Source organism: Corapipo altera, unplaced genomic scaffold, assembly GCF_003945725.1.
Source record: "Corapipo altera isolate COAL_440 unplaced genomic scaffold, ASM394572v1 201, whole genome shotgun sequence".
Lineage (NCBI taxonomy): Eukaryota > Metazoa > Chordata > Aves > Passeriformes > Pipridae > Corapipo > Corapipo altera.
The window spans coordinates 2507010-2534012 of NW_020884940.1; the positions used below are offsets into that span (position 1 = coordinate 2507010).

General features: G+C 58.9%; 2 protein-coding genes and 2 long non-coding RNA genes across 7 annotated transcripts in view; 2 read left to right on the plus strand and 2 right to left on the minus strand.

The window, feature by feature from the left end:
- Positions 1-9222, minus strand: part of UBXN11 (UBX domain protein 11) — a 10511-nt gene extending 1289 nt beyond the window's left edge. Inside the window, exons 1-12 of one of the 3 annotated variants that reach the window (XM_027661252.1) lie at positions 9143-9222; positions 8163-8254; positions 7807-7928; positions 7013-7067; positions 5915-5991; positions 5305-5419; positions 3815-4032; positions 3434-3511; positions 2447-2567; positions 1241-1344; positions 942-1009; positions 69-215 (exon numbers count right to left, since the gene is read on the minus strand). In XM_027661252.1, the coding sequence (XP_027517053.1) occupies positions 69-215; positions 942-1009; positions 1241-1344; positions 2447-2567; positions 3434-3511; positions 3815-4032; positions 5305-5419; positions 5915-5991; positions 7013-7067; positions 7807-7928; positions 8163-8169 (1112 nt within the window). In that variant the 5' untranslated portion in view covers positions 8170-8254; positions 9143-9222. Of the gene's footprint in view, positions 1-68; positions 216-935; positions 1010-1240; positions 1345-2446; positions 2568-3433; positions 3512-3814; positions 4033-5304; positions 5420-5914; positions 5992-7012; positions 7068-7286; positions 7395-7806; positions 7929-8162; positions 8255-9142 lie in introns of those variants that run through there. The other 2 variants (XM_027661251.1, XM_027661253.1) reach the window with 2 other exon arrangements.
- Positions 1262-9673, plus strand: LOC113955586. Its single transcript, XR_003530600.1, has 5 exons — positions 1262-1597; positions 2246-2381; positions 7855-8037; positions 8182-8294; positions 9168-9673. It is a non-coding gene; the product is annotated as an uncharacterized LOC113955586 (long non-coding RNA).
- Positions 9674-9718: 45 nt separating this feature from the next.
- Positions 9719-12364, plus strand: LOC113955585. 2 transcript variants are annotated; one of them, XR_003530599.1, is made up of 3 exons: positions 9719-9892; positions 9982-10703; positions 12029-12364. It is a non-coding gene; the product is annotated as an uncharacterized LOC113955585 (long non-coding RNA). The 2 variants fall into 2 exon arrangements; XR_003530598.1 differs by having other exon boundaries at positions 9719-10703.
- Positions 12365-13988: 1624 nt separating this feature from the next.
- Positions 13989-25068, minus strand: CRYBG2 (crystallin beta-gamma domain containing 2). Its single transcript, XM_027661466.1, has 20 exons — positions 25001-25068; positions 19702-21886; positions 19142-19186; positions 18940-19058; positions 18506-18662; positions 18294-18433; positions 18088-18214; positions 17750-17785; positions 17546-17673; positions 17242-17368; positions 16818-16960; positions 16610-16736; positions 16459-16491; positions 16230-16342; positions 15936-16065; positions 15613-15752; positions 15397-15520; positions 14738-14896; positions 14199-14358; positions 13989-14077 (listed from the first exon to the last, which is right to left on the minus strand). The coding sequence occupies exons 1-20, from the start codon at positions 25066-25068 to the stop codon at positions 13989-13991; spliced, it is 4350 nt and encodes a 1449-aa protein (XP_027517267.1).
- Between the last annotated feature and the right edge of the window lie 1935 nt (positions 25069-27003).

Here is a 27003-nt window from a genome sequence, read left to right on the forward strand (position 1 = left end):
GAGGAAGTGCTGTGCACACCTGATGGCCCTACAGAGCCAGGCAAGGGCAGAGGAAGTGCTGTGCACACCTGATGCAGGCGAGGCGCTGGCGCAGGTCCCCGATGGTGTCGGTGAAGAGCATCCTCACAACGTGCGTGTGCTCCCCGCTCTCACACCTGACACGGAGAGTGCAGACTCCAGGGACAGGGGCTTCAGCCTCTTCAGTCATCTTCACCCTGGTTAGAAAACCCTGTCAGCCAAGGAGTGAGCTCCACTCAGTGGGCAGAACCTCCAGGATGTGCTGGTGAGGTCCAAACAGGGGAGAGGGAATGTTCTAGAGATGAATGAGGCCCCACCTGACTGCAGGCAAACAGACCAACCTGCTGCCCAAACTGCTGCTTTGCTTTCCCTGCCTGAAGGTGCCTTGAAGAGGGTTGTTGACCTTTTTTAACTTTTCCATTTTAAATCAGGGCTGTCTGGTAAGTGCTTCGCCCTACTTCTCTGATTAAAAATAATCTGCTTGGGGTTTTTTTTCATTAGTTATTTGGGTCTTGGCTTGCCAGAAGACTGAGTGGAAAAGTGCTGTTAGTGAGACCTCCCACTTGGGCATCAGTTTCTTGGAGGGATTCCCCCATATAATGTGACTGCAAACTGCTTTTTCAGTGGTTTTGAACATTTAGGCCTTGGCTTGTTGTTGGGAAAACTATTTCAAAGAAATAAGTGAGATTTTGAACAACAGAAACTTTCTGTTAGAGATGCAGGTTTGCCATGAGAAATTCAGTGTTCTTCCCAAATGACCAAACTTGGCCTTTTTTTCTAATTATTTCTAAGGTCTAAAAGGGGAAAGTCCATTTACTTCCTCAGCTGAACCCCCCGAAATGGGAGGGTGATGCAGTGATGAAATAGGAGGAGGAAGAGGAGGAGATCCTGACAGGGCAGGGGTTGGGGGGCTGTACCTGTACCTCTCCGGGGTAGCCAGCCTGGGTGTCTCCACCAGGGTCTCTTTGAAGCTCTGCACCCCATCAGAGCCCTGAAACCAAACCAGGTGAGTGTCAGCACTGCCCAGAGAGCAGCCAGTGCCAGGACAGCCCAGAGGCAGGTGCCGAAGTGCCACGTGTGCTCTGGTGGAGCCTCTCTGGGAGGAGGAGATCACATGGAGCTGAGAGAGGCCTGAGGAGGGGGTGGTGGTGCTGTACAGGGTGCTGAGCCCAAGGAATCACTGCTGCCCCTCTCCTGTGGGTGTCTGGGGGTCCTCTTGTACCTGCTGTGCTGCTCCAGTTGAGTCCTGGACACCAACCACTCCTCCTCCATGTTCCAGGGCCTTGGGAAGCTCGTTGGGAAACTGTGCCAAGGAGGCTTTGGGACCTGCCAGAGCAGAGGGGAGATATGTCCATGTGTGACTTTCTTGACAGACATTTTGACCCCAGAATAGGCTGATTTGGTGAAAGGAGAGCACGCAGCAGCCGACAGGGAGAGCTCTCACCACCCCCAGGGAGGCTGAGACTCACTCTCGGATTCCTCCCTTGAAGTTTGTCCCACTTTCTGGCCCACTAAATGTCTGATTGTCAACATCAACAGTGAGAACTGCACAGCCTGTTCAGCACAGCTGGGATGCACAGTGGGTAGAAACCTGGATAGCTCTGCTGTGAAAACCTGAAATTATCACCATTTTTTACAGTCTTGGACGTTTCACCTTGTATTTGTTGGTATCTACTTCTTTTTGTTTGGAAAATTATTTTTTCTTGTTACTACTTAGATAAAGGGAATATTTAGCAGAGCTTCTGTTTGGGAATAGCCTTGAGATGGATGAGCAAGCAGTTCAGCTATAGGTAACCAGGCAGCTGTTGCTGATGGGAGATGCACATATTGGGTTATTTAGTGATGCACACACAAACCCACTGAGACTGACTGAGTCTGACTTCCCAATCCTGACAGGTATTGCTTATGCAGACTGTGAGAGTCTAGAAGCAAAATGAGGTATCTGTGGCCTGACCTTATGTCCCATATTCTGTTATGAAAGTCTGAAGAGAAACTGTCCCATATTCAGTACAGTTACGGTTGATGTGGCTTGAAGATATCTGCATTTATGGAATGAGGCTATAGGAGAGCAGAGGGTTTTTTGCCAGCAAATCCCTCCCTCAGCCTTTGTTGGTGGTAAAGGTGAAGGTAGAAGAAGCTTGGCCTTTCAGAAGGGTGCAGGGCAGATATGTTTTGGAAACCTGCTGAATTTCTGGTAATTTATTACTCATCACTTCTCATTCTTTAGGAGATGAATGATGAGAGGACACTGTGTGTGCTGCCTGGCTCCCAGCTCCTGAAGCAACACCAGGCCCTGACCCACAAGTGTTGCCTTCCTTGCTGATACAACCCCCAACACCCCTCCTTTCTGCTGCACTGCCCTGGTAAGGTTTAAAAGTTCTCCCCTTTGAAAATTAGCTGCATTTTTGAGGCAGGCTTAAGATTTTACCTGGGATCTCGGTGGTTTCCTGCACTTGGTTTGATTCTGAATGACCAACTATTTGTCCATGGCCAGGAAAACTCCTTGGAAGGTCCCTCTCCTCAAATACCACGTCCCTTCTGTCAGTGACCTGTTGAATTAAGTCCACCTGCCATAAGCAAATCTGACTGTTGCACAAGCTTCTCTTGCTGCATCAGAGCACGATAAACCACAGCAATGACACCCAACAATCATAAACCCCAAACAAAACCAATGATGCACAGGTTAAAAGGAACCTCAGCCCCAAGAGCTTTGCACAATCCTCCTTCCATGTGACTTTCTAACTTCCACAGCTCCCAGCTCACTCCAGCTGGACTGACCTTGTCTTGCCCCTGCAGCTGTGCCCTGGTTTCTTCGTGGCAGTGGGTAGGTCCAGCCTCTGGCTGTTCCTTCTTACATTTCAGATGCACTCAAAGCCCTAGATTCGAGTCCTCTGAGGCTTTCTGCCTGCAAATGTGGCCTTGGCTCTTTGCCATTTCTAAGAAATCAAAAAGTGGGGCCCAAAAGAACCTCAGGTGGCCAAAACCATTTAAGGTGTGCAAAATGAACTCTCATGACATCCTCTTGGAGAGACACTTGTTCAATCTGGTTTTAAAAGCTTTTCCAGGGGAACCATTTGAGAACTTTCTTTTTTTTCCCTTTGGGTGACACAGCTCTTCAGATGCTGCACGTGCTACTTCTCTTACAGAGCCTGCTGTGCTCTTAGAAGCCTTGTTCCAAGCCAAGATTCACTGAGGCAGAGAAACCCTTCAGTGCTGATGCAGAAACACTGACTCACTTCCTCTAACGGCTGTAGCAGGTGTGCTCCCCACCACCCTTTCCCTCAGACACATCTGCACAGCATCACAAACCTCAGACTCAATCCAGCAGAGTGATGAAAGAAACCTGAACAGTTTTCTTGGGAAGCAAGAGAGCAGTTTCTCCCCAAAAACCTGGTGAAAAGGGTTTGGCACTTACCTGCAAAGGGACACCATCGGGGTAGCGCTGCTGCAGCTCTGAGGGGAAATACCCATCCATGATGTCCTGCAGGCATTGCTGAAACAACATGAGAGCTCATGGTCACACCACAGACTCTCTGTTTAGCTCAGGACTGATCTTTCTGCTGGGCTGCTCCTATTTGTGGTGTTATGGCCACACAGAGAAGTCAGAGGCACAGAATCTCACCTCTAAAAATTACTGCACAGAGACATACAAGCCTTTCAAGGCACTGTGGGAATGTGAGGTGAGGAGCTGGGCTCCTTTTTGGGACTGAGATGAGCTCAAAAGCCTTATTGCCTTTCCTGGGTCTTAGTGAAGGATGGCAGGATGGCTCTAATTCCCTTCCAGACCTTTCTGTACCTGTGTGGATGGGTCCTGGTAGGGCCGGAAGGCTCCGTTGCACATGACGATCCCATTTTGGTACAGGGTGAGAGGGATGGGTTCTGGCTGCTTCAGCCGAGCCCCCTGGAGTGTGTGCTTGATTTGAGGACTGCCTTCTCCAGCCAGCAGGTTCAAATATTTAACGTTCTCCAAGATTAAATCAAAATCAATCCGGTGTTTGGGAACAACTGCTTCACCTGTGGCAGAGGGATCGGAGTTACAGGGGGAAAGGGGTGGCAGCAGAGCAGTTTTATCTGTATGAATCTGAGGTGTGTTTTGAGCCCTGACATTTTCACATGTTTGCAGAGTGTGGTGCAACACTTGTGCTGTGGTGCAGCGCTGCCAGGTCCACCCGGGTGTGGGCTAAACCACAAGGGCAGGGCAGAGGGTGCAAACTCACAGGGCTCCAAGCTCAACCCCTTGCCCTGTTTATCACTTCAGAAGTGTTGTGTTGTCCCTGCACAATGCACGGGGAGGAATTTCACTAGTTGGATTAGCTAGATTGGATCAATGGATCAGGGCAGAGGTGCTGAAGAGGTGTCAGTGTAAACACAGGCAGCTGCCTGCATCAGCAGGTTGGGCAGGGACACAGTGAGGACGTTTTTCTGGGTGCTTGAAGGTGGCAGGGTGAAGCAGTGAAAAGGTTGTGATGGGGCAGAGGAATGAAATCAGAAGGGGAAATGAAAGAGAATATGTAGATTGAGCTAAAGCCCTTTGTATTGTTGTTCTGCTTCTTTTATGATTTGCTAAAGGAGGATGGGGAAATGCCCTTAAAAAGGGTCAGTGAGCTGATATCAAAACTATTTCTACTGGTTTCCATCTGTCCGTCCCCTCCTGCATCTAAGGGTGGGGAGGTCTAGTTAGCTAATATTTGCCTGGTGGTTAGGAGGCAGTATTGCCTCTACAGCCCAAGTATTCTTCTTTTTTTTCCTCTGTTACCACTTCCTAAGAAGCCCTTGCCAAACATGCTTGGACCCCACACAGCAGAGTCAGGTCTCAATTAAACCACTCACGTGGTAGTTGGGAGGAAAGGCAAACAATACTCCCTGGTGGAGCCAGACAATGTGGGTATGTTACTACAACTGCTGTGTACACAAAGCACCTGATTCCGTTTTCCACCCACTTTACGTCAATATTATTAAAGCAATGAAGCTTCAAACAGTGCAGGGTATGTGAATTCTGCAGGAAACAGCTGCTGTGAGGTCCTCCCAAAGGGCTGAGCCATCAGGTTCTCTCCTGAAGAGCTTACAAAATTTAGGTGTATAAAATCAAACCTCCTGCTTGGCTTAGCTCCTGCTAGGTCACTCCATGTCCCTGTCCCTGGGGTGGATTGGTATGAAGATCTTGGCACAGGATCACAAATTCTGAAGGCCCAGATCCTGGGTCTTTGGTGCTTACCTGCTCCACCTTCTCTAAGCAGGCAGTGGGAGCTGGGATAGCTGCTTCAGCCAGGGGTGCTGGTGTTTTACCTGGCTTCCAGAGGCTCCTTGGTAGCAGCTCCTCTTCATCCCCGAGAGATTCTGTGTCTTCCAGCTGATCCCGTGTCTCTCCAACCCAAATCAGACCATAGTCATTCAGAAATCGCTGAGAGGGGAAAGTACAGGTCAGTGCTGTAGAGCAGAGCTTCAGAAAACTAGAAGTGGTAGCCTGAGTGTGGTGAGTTGTGACTGTGAGAAGCAGAAAGAGAGGTAAAAGAGGTTTGTCTTGGGGGTTCCTTGGCCCAGACAGACAGACTCACTGACAGGGCAGTAGTAGCAGCTCCACTAGTAGTAGGCAAAAGGGAGGAGGAAAGCATTTGTAGTGACAGTGTAATCTCTCAAGACTGTAGGAGCCACAAAGAATATTTCTACAGTCCTGGAAATCAAAATGACGAGGTTTGCAGGAGGCACAGATGTCTGTGTGTTTAAAAAGCCTCCTCCTGCCCCGTTGCTGACATCCAACCTGCTCTCTCTTTCCAGACTGAGGTGAAGAATTGTGATGACCAAAGTGGCAGCTCGGAAAAGGCCAAGCAGCCTGGGACTGCAGCACTCTCAAAGTGAAGGTGCAGATGGCTGAGGGCAAGAGAGGCTGGTATCTCACCTCCATCTCACAGACCTGGGTCTGCAGCTGAAGGCACCTCACTTCCAGCTCTTCCAGGGTGGATGAGTCAGGAGCACCTGAAAAAGAAGAGCTGATGTTTCTGTGCACAGCCTTAAAAGAAGAGCTGTAGATAAAACCTGTGTCACACAGCACAGACCCCCAGCAGCACCCTGCCTGCACTGTGAGTGACCTCAAGCGTGACACAGGAGCTGAACACGAGCTTTGAGTGCTGGACTCTGACAATTCAGCCTGCAGTGGTTTGACAAGGATGATGACAGACCAGGAGATAGCTGTGAACGACACTGGCCAAGTTTTATGCTGCAGGAAGCTGATGTGAGTGGTGCTGTTGGCAATTGTGCAATGAAAACTGCTTGGCTTCCTCAGCCCATTAAGAAAATGAGCAGGTGTCCACTAAAGCTGGGTCCAGAAATCTTGGCTGGGTGGCAGCACAACGCGTGGTGAGGCACAAACCACACATGATTGTGGTTTGACAGGCACAGTCGTGTTTTTTCACTCAGGAAATGGAGAATTTACCACAGCTTTGCACTAACAAGGTAGTTCAGCCATTGCAGAAAACGTGTGTGGGCTCAGTTGGAGAGCTGTTGGATTCCAAGGAGCTGAATAGGGGAAAAGACCTTCGGTGACTCACTTAAAGCTGGGTTCAATTTAGAGTTAGGCTGTCTTGCAGGACAAGTGAGCCTGGACCTGTTGGAGACTCCAAGCAGATTTTTGGTTTCTCTCAGCTGTAGCTGTTTTCCTGCCTGTTTGAACTCTGCAGTGTTTACTGATTTTTTTGTTTTTTTTTTTTTCTCCTGGCCATCCTCGGGTGTCTGGGTGGTTGGTTTACACTCATGGAAACTTAGTAACCCACAGAAAATAGGCCAGGAAATGACGATTTGTGCTGCACCAGAAAAAGCCGAGTAACAGATGCGAGTTAAAGTGCAGATCTGCTTTAGGAAATGGCACCAGTGTGGCTGGTACCTCTCACCAAAGAGGCCCCTGGGCTTGGGAGCCAAGGACAGCTCAGAGAGGAGCTCTGTTGCAGCACCAGGAGCTCTGTTGCCCTCCCAGAGGTGCCAAAGGTAGATCAAGTTTTACCTTCCCCTTCCTGAAGAGTCTTTATCTTCTCCTCGAGTTCAGCAATCCTCCTGTCCTGCAGGGACAGAACAAATAATGACCTCACTTAGTTCCTGGGCCTCAGGGCCTCAAGGTAGAGTTGGCACAATTAGTCCTGGGTGAGTCTGGTGCAGGTACTCCCACCCCACTCAGAGACAGGCAAAACAAGGGTCAGAAGGGCTGAATCACCTCACAGACACCTTATTTAGGCTCAGGTGAGGGGTGGGATAAATAAAGAACTCCAGGAATAGGTGACCTATCTCCCAGTCCTCCATCTGCAGGAGAGCTGTGGGCACACACAGGCTCCTGTGCTTCCTGCTGAGGGGCTGCTCTGGAGGCTAAAGCAGAATCTCTGCAGCCACTTCTTCAAAAATGAAACAAAACAGGGTATTTATTCTAAGCTTTTAAAGGGTATTTATTAAAGGGTATCTATTCCATTCAGTAATGCAGGGAGGTCTGCTCTGGGATGACTCTGCTGTGTGAGCAGCTGCTGTTTCAGAAAACAAAAGGAAGGGGGAAAAATAAAAGGTCTGAAGCCAAAGAGCTGCTGATATTAGTGCCAGAGTGCTGGAAGTCACTGCTGTAATCCCCTCTCCCACCCCAAGGCCTGATCCAATTGCTCTGTTGCTTTGCAAAGGCTCCTTTGGGTAATTAACAGAGCAAGCCACAGATTAACTTCTTTTAGCCCAAACAAGGTCTGAGCAGGTGGAAGTGCTGTGGCTTCAACCATCAAAGCAGGACACAGAGCAGGCTCAGCCAGGGGGGCTGATTTTTACCTTCAGCTGGATTTCTTGTGCTTGTTTCTCTATTTTTTGTTCCAACAGAGAGATTTTTTGCGTCATGGAGGGTGTGAGCTCCACCACGGGGGACACGAGCTCCGTGTCGGTGTGAGCTGCACCTGGAGGCACAAATACCTGTTACCTCTCTGAAATGGGGGGTACACAGGGGGCCCCCACACCAGAATTCCTGCTCTGCCACAGCAGGGAGGACGAGGATATTTTTTGGGGGTAAGGGGGTGGCTGTGTCACCAACAGCACGTTGTGTAGGCGAGAGGGGGACCACAGAAATTAGGTCTGGCCTGGGAAACTGTCACTGAGAAACTCAGAACCCCCTAATAATTGAGGGACTTTACCCTCCATGTTCCTTTTCAGTGTTGTCCCTTGGAGCAGGAGGGGAGGCTGCCTTGCACTGGATTCCTGGTCCTAGGAGACAGCCTGGCATCTTCTGAGAAGGGGCACGGAGAGCATGGAAGGAAGAAAAACAGGTCAGCGTTTGGATACAACTTCTCCAAAAGCAGGGAAAGAAACATCAGGCTTGTGCTGAAGGGAAAGCAGGTGGCCTGGGCGTTCAATCCCATGAGTATTCCCAAATTCCTGAGCGTGTGTGGGCACTTGATACGAGACAGGAATATGGGAAGGTACAATCAGAAACAGCAAACTTTAATGGGAGTGAAAAGTGAGGGTTTGCTCTGAAAGCTGGTGGGGAGGATGTGACCTGAAGTGGAACTGCAAAAATAGGTGACGTCTTGTTGTGCTCTAGGGCTCGTTGAGGATGTGGAAGCCTGTTGATTCTTATCTGATTTTGGGCAGTTGTAGGAGAGAGAGAGCAGAGAGAGAGAGCTATGGTCATTGCAAAATGTGTAGGGTGGTAAGAACTGCCTCGCCTGTGAAGGCAATGAACTTGGACAGCTCTGCCCTTTCAGTAAAAATAAGAGGGGATAATACATAAAAATAAAGCACAGGCTCATTAACTTTGGGGGGGTTTGCTTGATGGGTGAATTTTTAAAAATATAGTTGAAAAAACTGTCTAAAAAAGCCTAAACTGTACATTTTTCTCATCACCCCAGCCCGTGCACCGGGGCAGGGTGGGCTGTTTGAGGGATCGTGGGCGAAAAGAGGCTCGAAATAACGGGGGTCACCAGGTACCTCCAGGGGGAGGTGACTTTGGGGGGGGGGGGGGGTCGAACTTGGGGGGGCCCGACGGGGGCGGCAGCGTCGGGGGCACCCGGCGTGTGCTGGGGGGGGGTCCGGGGGGTGGGGGGGACCCTCGGGGGGGATCCCCGAACCTCGGTGGGGGTTCCCCGCGCCCCCTCCCGGACCCCCAAGCACTCACCCACCCGCCGCCATCTTGTTTACAGGCGGTTGCCATGGCGACGAGGACCCCGGTGCGATTGGCTCAGAGCTGGTCACGTGGTGGGTAATACATCCCAGGGCCTACAAGTCCCAGCATGCACCGCGCGGCGCCCCCGGAATGGGACTGGGAATAGGACCGGGATGAGATGGGCAGTGAGTCCTGCTTCCCTCCCTTGCCTCCCTCTGCACATCCTCTGTTTCAGCTCATAGACATCGGCCCGAACCGAAGCACCTCCCGCTGTGCAGCTCCTCCTGATTCCCTCTCCTGTTGCTTTGGTTTCGCTCTTCTCGCCTGGGCACCTCTTGTTTTGCCTCACTGATGCCCTGAACTCCATCCAGAACTTGCTGCCGTCCCGAGAGCCTGTCTTGTGTGTCTCCCACCCCACCTGCTGCCACTGAGCCAGCTGAAGCCTAGCCCGTTTTACCCCCTTTTATGGGGTGCTCATAGAATCACAGGACTGGTTTTGGAAGGGACCTCAAAGCCCACCTCATTCCACCCCCTTGCCATGGGCAAGGACACCTTCCACTAGACCAGGCTGCTCCAAGCCCCGTCCAAGCTGGCCTTGAACACTTCCAGGGATGTTGGCTGTGCACAGAGAGACTTTCAGTTTGAAACTTCAACAAAGTGCGAAAACGAGCTAAATTTGTTGAAGCTTTGCTGCAGAGGAGCCCTCAGCTCTGGGCGGAAGCTCTTCATGAAGCGCTTCACCAGCACAAACCCAGACAGCAGGTGTATGTGCTTGGCACATTTCAGTAACTTTATTCATTTCAAACCACCTTAAAATAACCAGATCCCTTTTTTGTCTCCTGGTGCTGCAGTCGAGTCGCTGAGGGAGCCCAGAGATCTGCTGTGAGGAGGTGGATATTGGGGGGGCAGAAGGAAGCATTTCCCTGATCCCTTACCTGGATCAGACTACCCTGGGTGTGTCACTGAAATTCAGAGGGACACCTTGGCCTCAGCTTCACACTGGGGGAAGGAGGTTTGTGACATGGTTCAAACACTGGCTGTGACTTGCAAACCCTCCCAGTGATCCATGGAAGGTTTCAGCCACTCCTCAGTCCTTTGTGGGTGTGAGGACAGAGAGGCCCCATGCAGATGCAGAGCTCAGCCTCAGGGGTTTCATGCTGGAGGTGGTATCTGGGGATGTGGCAGAGCCAGGGGCTGCAGACAGTGGCCAGGACATCCCTTGGAGCTGGCTGTGTGGCTGTGCCAGGGAAGACAGAGCAGGAGCTGCTCTCATGGCAGGGGATGCGGGTGAAAAGCTCCAGGGACTCGAGGCTGAAAGGGTGGAGATCCCCCACACCGTGTCTGGCACCTTCTTCCTTCCAGCGCCATCAACAGACACGACTTCCCCAAATTGAGTTGAGCAGCCTTTTGGAGAAGGGGGTTGTGATTGGTGAGACGGAGCCAGCGCTGTGCTTAAAGCCTCGGGGCAGAGGAGGAAGTGTCAGGCACACGGAGAGCCCCGCGAGCCCCGACCATGCGGTCCCTGCAGCGCGTCCGCCCGCTCCTCCTGCTCGCCCTGTTCGCCCTCTGCATGGTAAGGCCGGGGCTGTGGTAGCCCAGGCAGCTCTGTCCCAGGGGTGGGGGGCAGCCCTGGGTTCAACCAGTGAGGTAATTTCTGCTTTCAGTTGGGAACATCAGTGTTTAATTTTCTATCTGACTCTAACTGCCGTGATGGACCGGGAGCTTTGCGCTGTGGTCTGGAAGGTCTAAAATACTTCCATATGTTGATTTTTTTTAAAGCATTTCTTTAACTTGAGAGTATCATCCACATCCAAAACCTTCACCCTGAGCTCTCCAGCCTCCCCTTTGCGTGCTGGCCCCGTGCCTGGTGTGGGGATGCTGAATGTGGCTCACTGGAGATGCCGGGCACGGCCGTGGGGATCCTGGGTGGGCACACGTCCGTGGTTTCCTCTTGCCTCTCCCCACTGGAGGTTGTTTTCCTTCCCACTGGGAGGCTCTGAGTGCTCTCCTGGGTGGGGAGTGTTGCATGGGAGGGAAGGTCATGATGCTTTTGGGGGGTACAATGCTGTTTGGAGCAGCTTTTGGGATGTTTTTTTTTTGCCCCTCCAATGTGTTGGTAACAGGGACAGATCTGTCTGTGGTTATTTCACTCATGAACTTCCATGCAGCTGCAACCCTGCTGTTGGCTCCACAGGGTGTATTTCCATTTTGAGATTCCCCCTCTGTGGCTGGGTGAACCAGCCAAAAACCCTCAGGGGTGTTGGGGCCCCATCCTTGACCCTTTCCCAGCTCTGGAGGGACCCTGAGGAGGGCTGTGAGGCAGCGTGGGGACTGTGTGTTTTACAGTGGGAAACAGCATCCCTTTTCCAGCAGCAGGGCAGTGTTAGAGACGGAAGGAAAGTGCCCTGAAATCACCATCCCAGCTGCAACCTCCCTGCTTGCAACAGCCCGGGGGTCCCTCTTCCCCCTACCCCTCTCCTCCAGCACGGGTGTTTCCAGCTCTGCTCCCACACCCCAACCTCTTCCGTTCAGGGCACGTGTCCTGCCACCTTCTTGCCACTTCCTCGCAGCAGAAAGAGGGGCAGAGGCCACTCCCTGGCTCCTGCTTCTCCCCCTAATTTTTTTAAAACCCCCCTCTAGAGCCAGGACAAGGATTCGAGGGAGAGCTCGCTTCCCACCCTGTGCTGGGAAAACCCAAAAGCCAAGAGTTTGAGCGTGAAGGAGAACCTGCCGTGGGACAGGAGGACGTTTGTCCTGCCTGGCACGGGGCAGTGTGGGCTCTCGGGTGCCCCAAGTCCATTTGCCCCTGAGTCCTTTTGCCCCGGGGGCAGTCGAGTGAGGCTTTCAACCCCTCGCTGCTGTTTGGAAGGGATGCCTGACGCTCGTTTCCTTTCCCAGTCCCTCTGCCAGGCGCAGGGTGAGAAGCAGCCTGCAAAAGATCTTCCGCCCGCCAACGTAACGACCAACTCCAACCTGAGCCCCCCCTGCGGGAGCCCCTCGCTCTTCTCCCTCGCCCTGGGGGTGGCCGCAGCTTTCCTCCTGCATCTGCGCTGACCGGGAGGGGGTCACCGTGCACCTCCCCGGATCCCCCAAGAGGACCCCCAAGGATGGCATCCCCCGCACCGGCAGCACCGCGGCATCGCTCCCATCCATCCCTGCCGCCCTCCGCTACCCTCGTCCCGGAATGAGACCCCCCCCGGCCCGGGAGCGGAGCAATAAACGCGCTGGTGTCGAGACCTCCGCGTTGGGGCGGGTGGGTACCGGGGCTGGGGGGGCTTCGTGGGTGGGGGGGCGCAACACCGGCGCCTCGCCAGGGGCTTCAACCCGCGGTTGCCAGGCCTGAGCCGAGACGGGGAGCCGGGGGAGCACGGCCAGGACCCCCCGAGGGTCCCCCGAGGGTCCCCCCGGAGCTTTCCCGGGACCGCCCGAGGGTCCCCCCGGGACCGATCCCGGAGAGGGCGCGGCGCGGGCACAGCGCCCCCTGCCGGCCGGGCGGAGCATCCCCCTCCACGCGTCCTGGCCAATCCCAGGGCAGGGCTCACGCTCCCCACCAATCGGGGGCAGCCAAGCTCCCGCTGTCAGCCAATCGCGGCCCGGTGGGGGCTATATAAGAGTGGGCGAGGAACGCTCTCCCTGTTTGTGACCCGGGGTCGCGGATGGGGAGGAGATGCAGTATATCGGGGCCCCCGCGGTATAACGGGCTTTCGCTTCCTTCAGCGTCCCGCTCCGCTGGGCTGACCTGAACCTGCGGGTTGCTGGTCGTGTGGCTGCCTGTCTTCCTGCCCAAACGGATCTCGGGGCAACTGGGGGCAAGTTTCAGCGTAAAAGATGGATGCTTGATGGTGGCTGTCGCTGAAAGCTGCAGCAACCACCAGCCCGGTAGACACTTGTGATGTGCAGCCCCTGGGGCCTGTCTGTCACCGCGGGACAGCCTGGGGTGATAAGTGATCGCTGTCCCCGTGCAGTGACCCCCCCAAACTGGGGAGCCCAAGCTAGGTTCGACCTGCTCAGCTGGCCCATGCCAGCACCCGTGTCCTCTCCCCAGCCACGAGGGCAGACGTGCTTGTTCTGTGGATTTGTCCCTCTGGCTCTGAGTCACATCCCCGGGGAGCTCCTGCTCTCACCCAGGTGGACAAGACCTCTGTCCCAGGGACATGGAAGATGAGTGACCTGAGCCATAATCCAGCCCTGCATCACAGACAGCAAACGCTGCTGGCTCTGAGCTCACCCTGAGGTCAGCTGCTGGCTCTGAGCTCACCCAAGCCTATGGGTTGGGTTTCTCCCTGAGCTGGAGCTCTTGGGTGTTTCCAAGAGCCTCTGGTGTTTCCAGGGCACAGCTTGGCCAGCACTTCCCATCTCAAAACCCATGGCTATGGAGCTGCCCACGGGCACTAGAGGGCACTGGGATCCCATCCTGGGAGCAGGATTAGGCCCGGGGCTGGGGTGGGGCAAGGTGCTGAGGTGGGAAGGCAGCTGCCAGGCTTTGGGCAGCACAAGGACAAGGAGAAGGACACCAACCACCCAGGCAGAGCTGGCCCAAATGAGAAGGGCTGTATCTTACACACGTACATAAATACAGTTCGGGGGGGGGGGGGATGTTGGTGGGGAGGGGGCTCTGCCGCTCTCCGGAGGGTCCCACACTGGTCATGTCCATGGAGTCCTTCATGAACCACACACGGGGCTCCCTGGGAGGGAGGCAGGGTGGTTCCCCCCCATGATGGAGGGTTGGTGGGCATCCTTCACACCAGCAGCCGGGGCAGAGGGGTGTTTGGGGTGCAGCGTGCACGGGGTCTGAGGCCTCCTGCCCTGCTGTGGGTGTCCCTGTCCTGTCCTGTGGCACTTCTGCAGGCCCAGCCCCTCATAGCACCTGTATGTCCCAGATCTGTGTGGGTCTCTCCTCGGCCATGTCCCAGACAATGGCGTGGTCCCGGTCGTAGGTTCGGCCACCTGCAGAGCAAGGGGGAGGTTTCAGGGGGGCAAACCACACTCCTCATGGTGGTGAAGGGGTGGGCGGCCCATTTTGGGCATCCCTGTAAAAGAGCCCCCTGTGCCAGTGCCAAGGCCTCACCCTTTACATCGAGGACCATGTCCTCGAACATCTGGCTGTGGATCCGTCCCTGAGAATCCACGCTCCAGGTCTGACGTGGCATCCGGGTCTCGGACCACAGCACGGCCTTTGCACCCTTCCCAGCTGGCCCGATGACCTGCAGGCTCATGTTGGGGGCCACCTAAAAAGGGGGGTGGTGGCCAGGTCAGCCCACTCCCTCCATCGCCTCCACCAGCAAAAAGGAGCAGAGCCCAGAGGGGTGTCCCTGCAAATGCTGCTGGTTCTGGGGTGGGATGTAGGATGAGCAGGACAACCCCTCAGTGAGAAGTAGGGATGGTGAGGATGACAAAACCTCTGCAGGGAAGGCAGAGACACCTTCATGTCTCCAGAGGAGACTTGGGGAGGAGAATCACCCCATCTTTGGGGGCAAGGTTGAGGTCAGACAATTGGAAAAGCTGCTGTAAACCCTAAAAGATGGCTGTGGGGTGGGGAGTACCCCAAAGGGAGTCCTGCCAGGGGCTCCCCCGGTCCCCTCTGTGGCTCTGGCTGTCACACCTGACCTGGTTTTTGATCAGCCCATCCTCGTAGTACCAGACAGAGCTGCTCTGCTCCCTCAGGCTGGAGACCACCACCCGCCCTGCCTTCATGTCCTCCACGTCGTCAGGGACCGCGAGGTAGAGCTCCAGCTCCCTGCTCCTGATGCGGAAATAGATCCGTCTCTGCAAAGAGAGAAACCTTTCTTTTTGCACCCAAAAAGCCCTGCTGCCTGTACCTCAGGGACCTCACCTGGCCAGGGCCTTGGGAAGGGAGGATCCTGGACTCCATTGTCCTCCCCCCAGGAGATCCTCACCCCTCCCCAGGGCGATGGCTGTGACCGTGACCTGTCCCTCGTAGCTGGTGCAGGCACGGCTCACCACACCAAAATGCCATGGATTTTACAAGGCAGTTGCCCACAGGGAGTGTTTCACCACCAAGGCAGCCACTCCCAGGGAGGGGGACAAGCATCTGAGGTGACAGTGCCAGGCTGGTGGCACCTTTCACGTGTCAGAGCTGTCAGCTCCATGCCGCTGCTCTCCAGGCTCCCCCAGCCCGCTCGGAGCAGGCTGGCAGCTCTTTAGCTCCATGTGAGCCTGGGGTTTTGGGGTTCACCTGCCCTGGGATTTTGGGGTTCACCTCGCCATTTGCCAGCACCCTGCCCCATCCCAAAGGTGACACCCACCTGGCGGATGGGGTAGAGGGACCCCACGTGCTGCAGCCCACTGTAGGTCAGCCAGTTGGTGATCTCAGTGCAGTCCAGCAGCCACTGCCGCCCTCGGAAGTCACCGTGCTCGCACAGCACCCAGCTGTGGGGACAGGATGGGACAGGACAGGTCACCCCAGGGGGGCAGAGGACACCCACTGGGTGCTGGAGGAGTGGGGCTGGGGGCTCACTTACATCCCGCCTTTGACACGCACGGACAGCACGTGGTTGTTGAAACCCTCCGCCTGGAGACTCCGCACTTCGGAGTTCAGCTCGATCTCCTTCCCCTCGAAACACTCCAGCCCGTGCAGGAAGATGGAGGGCTCCGAGAAAAACTGTGGGATGGTGGGGAGAGATGGGGTGGGAAGGGGGGAAGAGTGAGCACCCCATGGGGGCAGGAGGGCTCCAGGGATGGAGAGCCAGGACAGGGGATGCCTGTGGGAGGGGAAAAAGGTCCTGGGGGGTTTGTGCTATGGGGAAGGGAAAGGAGAAGAGAAAAGAGAAGGGCTGTTACTCACCAGTGGAACCTTCCTCAAGGAGCGGATGGTGGTGGAGCAGAGGCAGCCCATGGCACTGAGTGTGGGGTACTCACCCTCAGACAGCACATGCTGCTCCCCCGCGAAGTCCTGCCCATCAAACAGGATCCAGCTGGCAGGGAAGAGTGTGCCCAGGCTGACACGGCCATTGTGGTGGGCATCCATCCCTCCTGTGACCCCCCAGCACTCCCATCCTGCCCACCCTCTGGGGAAGCAGTTGGGGTGATGCCCCTGTTCCCATCCCAGTGGCAGCAGCGAGGCCCTGGGACACCCCACCTGCCCCCACGGACTCTGCAGGAGCGTGGGATGAAGGCGTCGGGCAGGGCTCCCTGGTCCTCCTCAAAGGCAACATGATCCCCCGAGAAGTCAGGATCTGAGAAGAGCAGGATCTGGGAAGGGGAAGCAGAAGGGCTTGTTGAGGGGGTACAAAGCATCACCACCACCCCACAGGGGACCCCATCCCCCAAGGGGGGGAACATCCCCCTCCCCATCCGCCGCTCCTGACCTTGGAGACGAAATGGAGGTTGTGTTCCCTGACCTGGAAGCAGACAGAGCGGGGCTGGTGGGTGTCCAGCCTGGGCCCCCGCACCAGCCCTGCGTGTGGCAGCAGCAGGGGTGCTGTGGGGGACGGGGGTGTCCCACTCCCACACTCCCACCTGCAGGATGGGCTGTGCCGAGGCGATGCGGCAGTCGGTGGCACCCCAGTCCTCGCAGTTGCGGTACACCCCCTTCTCCAGGATGTACTGCTCGCCCGAGTAGTTGGTGCCCCCGTAGGCCACCCACCTGCCAGGAAAAGGTGAGTGCTGGCTCGTCCCCACCCTGGCCAGTCCCCCCAGCCCCTCTCTGCCCCGTCCCTGCACTCACACGCCGCTCAGCACGTGGATGGACTGGGTGACGGTGCCATAGCCGGCCAGCTGCGTGTCAGGGAGCGCCTCGCTCAGCTCCACACTCGGGCCCTCCTCGAAGTCCATGGCCTCAAAGAGGACCAGTGCCGGGTCAGAGAAGTCCTGCAGGGAGAAGAAGCGCCCCCCAAGCCCCTTGGTCTGTCAGGGGAAGGGGCTGTGGGCCGGGCACACACACAGCCAGGGTCCTACCTGGCCTCAGGAACACCAGGGAGGGTGGGAGCAGCTCCCAAACCTCTGAGTTTGTGGGATCTCAGGCCATGCCCAGTTGCATGATGCAGGTAAGAAAGGCTCCCTTTTGGGAAATGAGGGTGGGATGGGGGTGCCTGGCTCTCCCTGCCCATGCTGGGTCCATTCCCAAGTGGTGCCACCATCCCTGCCCTCACCGTCCGTATCAGTCGAAGGGACACCAACTCCTTGCTGTAGCCACCCCACTGCCTCCAGTCCTGGTATTCCCCTTCCTCCAGCAGGTACTGGTGTCCACGGAAGCCTTCCTTCTCATAGCCAACCCAGCTGTGGCACAGGCAGACACAGGCAGTGAGGTTTCCAGAGGATTTCCAACTCTCCCAAGTGACTCACAGCCATCCCACAGCCCTGGGCAGCTCCTCCAAGCCCTTTTCCAGGGGTGGCCATCACCTTCCCGGCCTGCTCCAGCCAGGATGCCAGCCCTGCCCACCCCATGCCACTCACCAGCCACCCAGGACACGCAGGGAGCCCACGGTGGGCAGCCCTGGCTCGGGAAGGCGCTTCAGGTCGTAGATGTCTCGGCTGATGGTGAAGCTGTGGCCCTGGAACCCCGCAGACTCATAGATCAGCACCTGGGGACACAGTGGTGTGAGAATGGTCCCATGGAAGTCCCAGCCCTCAGCTCCCCAGAACTGGCCCAGCACTCACCTGTGGCTCTCCAGGTCTCTCCACAACAGGGCAGCCCTGGAAGGAGAAGGAGCCCCAGTGAGGGTGCAGTGGCAGGAGGGGACATTGCAGGGACATGTGCTTTCCCCCATTAAAGCCTGAGCTGGTTTTTGGGTCATTTTCATTCAAGAAGCTCTTTTGGAACATTCCTTCACCCCTAACCCTCAGGAGCTCTTTCCAGAGCCACACTTGGCACATTTCCTCACCAAGCTCTCACTGATGCGAACCGGGAACTGCCGGGACCTGCTCTCACCTGTCATGCCCAGGGCTGGATACATCCCTGGCACCCAAAGAACCACGGGCCAGCAACCAACACTCACCAGCCTGATGGGGTGCATGGAGCAGATGGATGGATCCTTTGCTCCCCAAGCCTTTAAACTGGGATACCCGCCCGGCTCCAAAACGTAGGGGTCATCGTCGAAGAACGGCTTGGAGTAAACCAGCCACCTGGGGAAGAGGGGGAAGGCATCACACCCGCTCACCCAGCACCCACCCGGCACCCACCCAGCCCCACAGTGCCACTCACAGCCCCGAGTGGACGATGATGGAGGCGGCAGCAAGCGCCTGCCCCTGCATGCGGGTGTCCTCGGCCGAGTCGGTGAACTTCAGCCGGGCGCCTTCGCCGTTCTCCTCCGCGAACAGGCTGATCTCGGGGGTGCGGTAATCCTGGGGGCAGAGGGGTGTTACAGGGGCCCAGCATCCCTTGCTTGGAGGCTCTGGGGAGGATCCTGCACTCACCCTCACCACCCTCTTGAAGGAGCCGATGCGGAAGGGGCGGCTGCCCCGGGGCTGCCCGTTCTCCCCGTAGGCCGTCCAGGGGTTGTTGATCTCCACGTCCCCCTCGGCCAACACGCACTTGCGCCCGTGGAACCGCGGCTTCTCGTACATCACCCACCTGGGAGCGGGGTGGGAGCAGAGAGGGGGGAAAAACCCTGCTTTACCCACAGCCCTGTGGCCACCGGGAGGGAGCCTCGGGGCAGAGTGTGGGTGGGGACGTCCTGCCACCGCCGCGGTGCTGGGTCGCAGCCGTGGTAATTAGCACCAGCAGGACCGTCACTCCTGAACCCCAGGCTGGGACCTGGCTGACATCCCCAGCACAGGGAGCACACAAGTCCCAGCCCAGCCCTCCCTCTGTGTCCTCTCAGCGTCCTTGCCCTGCTGCTGTCCCCTACCCGCCTCGGATGACACGGATGGAGATGGTGTGCGAGAGCTCCCAGGACGTGGCGTCAGGGATGTCGCCCCAGATCTCCCGTTTCTGTCCCACAAAGCCGGCATCGGAGTAGAGGATGATCTGGGAAGGGGTGACACAGAGGAGAAATGCCATGCCATGCCCCATTCAGCCAGCCCAGCCCGGCCCCACCACCCTCCCTGTACCTTGCCAGGTCTCATGTTGATCTTCTCAAAGCCCTCCTTGTCCTCCTGCCGTGAAGACCCGAGGGGACAGGCATGAGAGGAGCGTGGAGGGACATGGGCTGCACCAGCCATCTCCCTGCAGCCCGAGGAAGCTGGAGCCGCAGCCTCGCGTCTGGCGTCTGCCAAACCCTCCCACTGCCCCGAGCAGCCACACCTTGAGCATTCCTGCACTGCTGGGGATCAGCCTCCTGCCTGCCCTGGACCCTCCTCTCACCCTCCCGGGACCCTCCCAGCATCCATGGTGGCACCCTCCCATCGCTTGACCTCACAGCCTCCTGTTATCCATGATAGTATCCTCCCATCTGGTAATCCTCCCATCACCCATCCCACTATCCTCCCATCACCCTTCCCAGTGCCTTCCCATCACCTATCCCTGCACCCAGTACCCATGACCTCTCTGATGGGAAGCCATATGTTGGGAGCAGGGAAGGATGCTCCAGGGTTCAGCCCCCATGACCTTCCCCATGTGCCCAGGAGGGCAGAGCATCCCCTCCGGCTGCTGTGTTGTGGGATTCACTCACCAGGACATCGTCGGGACACAGGGCCATGGTGCTCTCTGGCTCTTCAGTGACAGGAGGGATGGAGCCAGAACTCAGGGCTTCCAGCATGGCCATCTCAGGGCTGGAGTGGCCACCAGGGCCCAGCCCATTGTGGTCCCCAAGTGCGGACGAGCCCGTGGCCCCGTCCCTGTCAGGCAGCTCGAGCAGGGCGGTGCTGGGGGACACGAAGCGGCTGTAGAGCACACTGTTGTCCAGGCGTGAGTAGGGCTTGCCCTCATCAGCTCCAGCTGCCCGGTGCTCCAAAAAGTGGGAGAGCAGCGCCATGCCCTTGAGGACATTCCCTCGGAAGAGCACACTCTGCTCGGCCGAGCCCCCAGACATCAGTTTGGCTTTTTCATCTGCTCCCACCCCTCCCAGCATCCCCAGGAAGGAGCCCCCCTCCACCCAGCCATCGCCAGCCACCCTGTCCCTGGGCACCCCACGGAGGGTCCTGGCCGGTGCCCGCTCCTCAGGGGTCAGGTAGGGATTCTCAATCTCCTCCTCCTCCTCGGGGGTCTCCTCTGGCCGCCCCGCCGGGCCCCGCGCCAGCAGCTCCCTCAGGGCCTGGGGCAGGGACACGGGGGCTCGGGGGTCCACACGGTCCTCGTGGATGGGGGGCAGAGCTGCACAGCGGCCCAGCGCCGACGGCCGGGGCTGCCGGGGGGCCTTGGGGGACTTCCTCATCTCCGAGGGCTCCATGTTGCGGAGCGTGTCCACGAAGATCTCCATGTCCACCAGCAGCTCGGGGTCCTCCTCGGTCATGTCCGGGGGGCTCTCAGCTGGGGGGTCAGGGGCTGGGGGCTCGATGGGGGGCTCTGGGGTGTTCTCAGGCTCTTGAGCTGTGCTCTGGGGGTCTCGTGTCGTGTCTGGGGTGTTCTCAGGCTCTTGAGCTGTGCTCTGGGGGTCTTGTGTCGTGTCTGGGGTGTTCTCAGGCTCTTGGGCTGTGCTCTGGGGGTCTCGCATTGTGTCATCCCTGTCCAGCTCAGCCTCAGCCTTTGTTGGTTCTGGTGTTTGGGATGAAGGCTCTGGACCATCGCTCACCTCCGAGGAGGGGCTTTTAGGGTCGCAGTCAGCTCCCGGGGGGCTCTCTGTCCTCGGTGGTGTGGCTGGAATGGTGCCATCCACGTCTGCCACGCTTCCCTCTCTTGCACCAGCCGGATCAGCCTGGCCACCGGCGTCAGCCGAGGGACACTGCGGGGAGCTGGTTATACTGGTTTGTGGGTCCCCAGGCCTGTCGCCGTCTCCCGGGGTTGCGTTCACCGGCGTGGCTTCGGCTTGCTGCGAGTCTTTCTCCCCAGGGCATCCCTCAGCCGGCAGCCCGGTGGCCTCTGCGGTGCCCGGCGAGTTCTCGCCGCCCTCTGCAGCCCCAGCGGAGCCACTGCCGTCCTGCCTGGGGCTCTCCGGCTGTGGCGGGGCCGTCGTGGCACCGGCAGCGTCGTGTGTCCCATTTGGGGCTTCCCGTGGCTCAGCCCCCGCTGTGTCCCTGCCCGTCCGCAGCACCGTGACCTGCCTGGCCCTGGGCAGGGCGGGGACGCAGCCGGGCTTGGCCGCGCACGGGACACCGGGACCGTCCCCGGGTCCCCCCGCGGGTCCCCCCGCGGGGCGGGTGGGCAGGAGGGTGCCGTGCACGTAGCTCTCCCTGTGCACGGGCACCTCGCGGGGGGACCCCACCGCAGAGGGGGTGCTGTCCCCGCCAGCCCCCGCCTTCCCCCTCTCGTCCTGCCGTCGGGGCTTCTGCGCCGGGGAATACACCTGGGAGAAGATGGGGCCGTGCGCGGTGAACTCCTTGAGGAGGTTGACAGAGGACGAGTGTTCCCGGTGGGTCACGGTGGCGGGGCTGGACCCCGTCTTCTCCACGATCTCCCTCTCCCAGGCCTGCAGCAGGAGGGACACGCGGGAGGGACTCCCCTCCCGGCCCCGGGAGCTCCCTGTGCTCTCCAGCCGCCGCGACACCAGCGAGACCTTCTGGAAGCGGGACCTGCCCTCGGGCCCCGGAGCACCGGCCGCCTGCTTCATGCTCAGCTCCGCGCTGGAGACGAAGCCCCTGCTCTTGGTGTGCCGGAACGGTGGATCCATGCCGTGGGGCCGGGGAGGGAATGCCGTGGCCCTGTAACACCCCTCACTGCCGGGCTCAGCCCCCGCGGCTGCCACGCCGGGGCTGGTGGAGCTGCAGGGAGAGAAGGAGACCCTGGGAGAGCTGAGCAGAACCCCCCCGCGGGGACCAGCCCTGGACCCCAAACCGGACCCTCAAACCCCATAGATCTCCCTCTGATCCTTTAGGATGCTTTGGGAGGGATCCCATGAGCACATTTGGGGTATCTTGGAGTGCTCAGGTCACTCATCCTGGCATGTGCAGGGCACCCTGGGTCCCTCTGCCTGCCCGTGCCAACGCTGCTGTGTCCAGCAGGGATGGTGGGAGCTCTGCTCTGTGTCACGGTGGGCTCTGGCAGAGCCCGGCACGGCGCAGGTGAGTGTGCAGGATGCGGCCGGGCCGGGCTGTGCCCCGAGCTGTGCCGTGCCCCAAGCTGAGGGATGAGTCAGGCGGGCAGCAGGGCTGCGCCGAGTCAGCAAATGCAGCAAACAAACAAGCCCAAAAAACAACAGGGAAGCCGCTCCATGGGGCAAAGGGCCTGGCTGGGATCGAGAGAAGGGATGGGGCAGCCATGGGATTCTCAGGCAGAGGCGGGGACCTGAGCAGCATCATCCTTGACCTTTCCACAGTGTGGCTGTGTGGCAAAGGTGAGATGGCTCCATCAGCAGCCCCATCGGCACGAGGAAACGAGCTGGGATGGCCACCCAGCCCTCACCCACTGATCCAGGCTGGTCCCCGGCACCCAGCTCTATGCCCTGGTGTGGGTGCTGCAGAGTGGGCATTGATGTGGTCCCTGGGGTGCAGGGCAGGGGACAGGGACACCTGTGCCACCTCAGCTCAGGGGGATGCTGGTGGAGGCTTTGCTGTGGCTGCGTCCCTGACCCAGAAGGGTTTTATTGCTGGGTTTGGGATTGGGAAGCAGCTGACGCAGCAGGTGCTGGGGAGGGAGCTGGAAGTGCATCCACATCCCAGCATCTCCCAATTAGGAGCTGGTTTGGTGTCACCGCCCAGCTACAGGGACAGTGGCAGGGATGAGGCTTTGGGGTCAGCCCGAGGACAGGCTGCAATTGAGGTCCCCATCTGGGAATGGGGACACCTCCCTGCACAGCTCCAGGGCAGGTTTCCGTGGGGGACACCTCTGGAGAGAGCCTTATCCTGCACCAGCTGGATGGGATCCATCCAATGGTGGCAGGTCAGGCTTTCCCAGTCCCTAAGGGGACTGGGGGGCTGGGAGCAGGCAGGGAAGTGCCGGGTGCAGGCAGCTGCCTGCCCCTTCTGCCAGCCTGCCACGCGCCCTCCAAATCCTGCTCTCCCCGGCCTGGCAGGTCTTTCCAGTACAGATAGGAAGAGTTTGTGTCATTTTTCCGGAAGGTGATGAGACCTTGTCTGGGACAGCCAGCACCGCTCGAGGCTGGGACCAGCCTGGGTGGGGCCACATATCTGTGTGAGCAAAGCCACAGCTGGATCCCCAGGACCACAGCTGGATCCCCAGGGTCATGGCATTCACCAGTGGAAGAGGGATTGGGTGCACTGGCAGTGGAGAGGAACATCTGCCATGGCCGTGGCCCCAGGATGGCACCGGGACAGGGATGCCGTCTCCGTGCAGCACCAGGGTGCTGGGGGAAGGCAGGAGCTGCTGACTCAGCATCCTGCCTCTCACCTGGAGCTGGATTTCCAAAGATTTCCAGGTCTGTCTTTCCCAAGAACTCCAACTCTGTCATTCCCATCCCAGCCCTGCAGCTGGATCCAGCACCTGGTGCCACCCTGGGCCACTCAGTGTCCCACGGGCCCTGGGAAAGGAGGTCACCCAGAGCCCTGCTCTGCCCCAGCACCCCAGTTTCTGCTAAAATAATTCCTACTGCAGTAATGGATCAGGGTCACAGGGACATGAGGACAGGAGGGCAGAAGGACATGAGGACAAGACCCTGCAGTTTCCCAGCTGCTCCTGCCGGCCATCCCTGCCCGCCCTGACATGCCACGCTGGATCCAGTGGTGTTGCCACACCGGGGCACCTGGCACAGCTAATTAATCCCCCCTGGCCAAGCCAAGCCAACCTGCTGAGCTCGTTTGCTGCCTCCTGTCATCCCAAAGGGTCTCCCAGCACCCATCCCAGCTCTCCCAGCACCCAAGTCAAAGGCACGAGGTGCCGTTTAATATTCAGAAGAGACGGGGGGGGGCTGAGGGTGGCAGCTGCGGCTGCCTTTGAGCCGGTGACCGTGGATTAAGCCGAGCCTCCGGCCACGTTGGGCTGAGCCCTGTCACCGCGGGGTGAGAGCGGACCTGCCGCCTTCAGGAGAATCAGGGATATGGGTTGGGTGGCTGCTGCACGGGCTGAGGTTCACGGGGAGGGCAGGGAACCACCGTCTCCCCTCGCTGCCCCTGCCTCCCCCAGCTGAGCCGTGTCACGGGCAGCCATGTGCCACATGGAGGAGGGGGACAGAGGTGACAGGGGAGCCCCGCTGTCCCCTCAGCCCAGCTCGTGAGGTCACCAGAGGCGGAGGAGCCCCAGCTCACTCCGTTGCCTCCTGGAACGCACTTTGGTGGCAGGAGCAGGATTATAACCCCAGCAGCCCCCCATAGTCAGGGACTAAAGGTGAGAGAAGCCGAGCCGGGCTCAGCCCCCACCTCCCGGCCCCATCCCTCCTCCCTGGCCAGTGCTGATCCCGGCAGGGGAGGAGGGACCCATCCCAGCGCCTGCCAAGCCGGGGCACAGTTCCAAGGACCGGAGCAGCCCTTGCGGTTGGCAGCGGGACGGGAGAACCGGTGCCTTCCTCTCCGAGCAGCGCGGAACCCCCTCCCTGCCAGCACCCATGCAAATGGGGCCAGCCCAGGCAGCGCCTTTGCCCGGGGGCCCCCCACCCCGCAGCCCCCTGTACCTGCTGGCCGAGGGTCCCGCCGTGGCAAGCGGGGTGCTGTGCCGTGCCGTGCCGTGCCGAGCGGGATCGGGTGCTGCTCCCTGCACACCCCACAGCTGGGCGGACCGGCAGAGTCACCCTGAGCACCCAGCCCTGAGCACCCAGCCCTGGCGCAGCGGAGGTTTGGCATTCCTCAGGTGCTGACAGCCGGGGAGCCGGTCAGGCTGGTTCCCAGCACCCAGCTCCTCTGTTTCCTCCGACTCAGCAGCGCCGGGAGGGAGCACAGCCAGCCTGGGTGGCTCTGGGCCCCCCGGACCCCTGTCCCGCCACCCACCTCGGCGAGGGCGATGGTCCCTCAGAGGGGACCTCAGTGACCAGCTTTGTCACTGCATCTCCAGCCATCACGGTGGCCCCACCATCGCTCGGGCCGTGGGGCTGGCAGGGTCCCAACACGCTGTGGTGAGGGGCTGGGGCTCCCCAGGGCTGTGATTGCACCCGGATTAATCGTGGGGGTCCCACGTGGAGCTCCCAGCACCGCAGGACGTTCCTGGGAGGCTCCTAATGCGGGGACGTCTCCCAGGTCTCAGGGATCTGGGGCTCTCGAGGGACTTCACACTGGCTTGGGGGTGGCACGGAGGTCACAGTAGCCCTGGGCCACCACAGGAGACCTGACCCCCGGGCGCAGAGCCCTGTCCCGGCAGGGCTCGGAGCGCAGCAGAGCCGACACCCGCCCTGCATCCTCTCCCTGCCCTCCCGCTCCTCCCCAGCCCCGCGGGAGCCCGCTGCGGTGCCAGCCTCACCCCGGGGCCACCACTCCCGGCTGCTGGCCCAGCCCAGGAGCCTCCCTGGTCACCGCCAGCCCGGCGCAGGTGGCCACAGTTCAGCTCCGCTTGGGTCGCCCGGGGCCACCCAGCTCTGGGTGCCACCGCTCACGTGCTGGGGAAACTGAGGCGGAGCCGAGCTCGCTCTGCCGGGTTTTGGCAGAGCCCTGGGCCCCCTCCAGTGCCCTTCGTGGGGACCCCAAGAGTGGCTGAGCACCCGTGAGGGGACTGACTGCCCATCCTCGTGGCTCCAGCACATGAGCAGGATCAGGCCCCTGCATCCCTCCGTGTGGGATCCCGTGAGGAGCAGCAATGGGGGGGTCCTGGCAGCCCCAGGACGGGCTGCGGTGTGTCAGTGTGTTTGTTACTGTGTGCATATGTGTATTTAGCATGTATAAGCATGTGAAAGCATGTGTACGTGCCAAACCAGCCGAGCCAGCTGGCTGCGGGGAGCGGGATCTCCCTTCCACGTCCCTTTGCACCACCGGGGAGGGTTTAGTCAGCGCTGGGGAGGGTCCTCCCCGCAGCAAACCAGTTCCCCAGGCACTGGGGCAACTGGAGGGACACTGGGGCGAGCCTGGGCTTTGAGTCACTGTGTGCAAAGGGAGGGACACGGTCCGGGGCATGCTGAGCGGGGGGGGGGGACGGGCTCAGCCGCAACGCCCGGAGAGGGGAAAACAGGGCCAGGGGGAGCCCCAGAGCACCCCGAGTCCTGCCGGGGGCTGCAGGGGGGTCCTGGTGTCACCCTCCCTCCAGACAGGGGGAAATGAGAAGGTAGCAGTGGGAGGGGAAAGGGAAGGAGGAAAAGAAGAAGGAAAAGGAAACCCCCAAAAGCTGTGTCACCTGCAGGCAGAGCCCCCTCCCCCGGGTGAACGTGGGTGCCTGTACCCCATTCCCAGGGGACAAGCACCCCAAGAGTGCAGCTCTGGCCACACCTGCAACGAGTTTCCAGCTCCGGGGAGGGGCTGAGCCAGGGCCGTGCTGGTCTTTGGAGATGATGACTGTGGAGGTACCAGCCAGCTCGGCTGCACTGGGCTCTGGGGGGTGCTTGGTGTTCTTGGTGTGCCCCCAAGCACCCCAAGAAGGAGGAAAACCAGCGGTGAGAGGAGGAAGATGCAGGACAGGCCAGTGCTTTGGGAGGTAAGAACCAGCCACGGGAGCAGAGGCTCCTGCTGTGCCTCCCCCTCCCCAGATCCCCCACAGCAATTTTCTCCCCCACTGCCTGGTTTGCTGTCGGGGGGAGCAAGGTTTGAACTGGGGTGGGGGGACTGAGGGGGCGAGGGGAGGCTTGCAAGCCCTGGTCTGTGGGGATCTGCTGCCTTGGGGGAATATCTTTCAGCTATCGATTCCCCTTTATCAGGGAGCAGGAATATGTATGGGCTGAAATCCTGATCAATCCCCGCTCTGCAGCCGATCAATCAGCTGCTGCCCGAGGGCTTTTACAGAAGGGAACTGCCGAATTTGGGCACTTTGGGCACGACCCATCGCTCCAGGCCAGGGGACAGGATTGTCCCCA

Bases quoted from the DNA above. Each gene is read 5' to 3' on its own strand.
- CRYBG2 (XM_027661466.1), bottom strand. From the start codon at position 25,068: ATGGCTGGAGATGCAGTGACAAAGCTGGTCACTGAGGTCCCCTCTGAG. The intron at 18,663-18,939 runs GTAGGGGACAGC...CCCCGCTCCCAG, and splicing joins ATCCGTGTCATCCGAGGCGG to GTGGGTGATGTACGAGAAGC. The intron at 14,078-14,198 runs GTGAGGCCTTGG...CTTGCTCTGCAG, and splicing joins CATGGTCCTCGATGTAAAGG to GTGGCCGAACCTACGACCGG.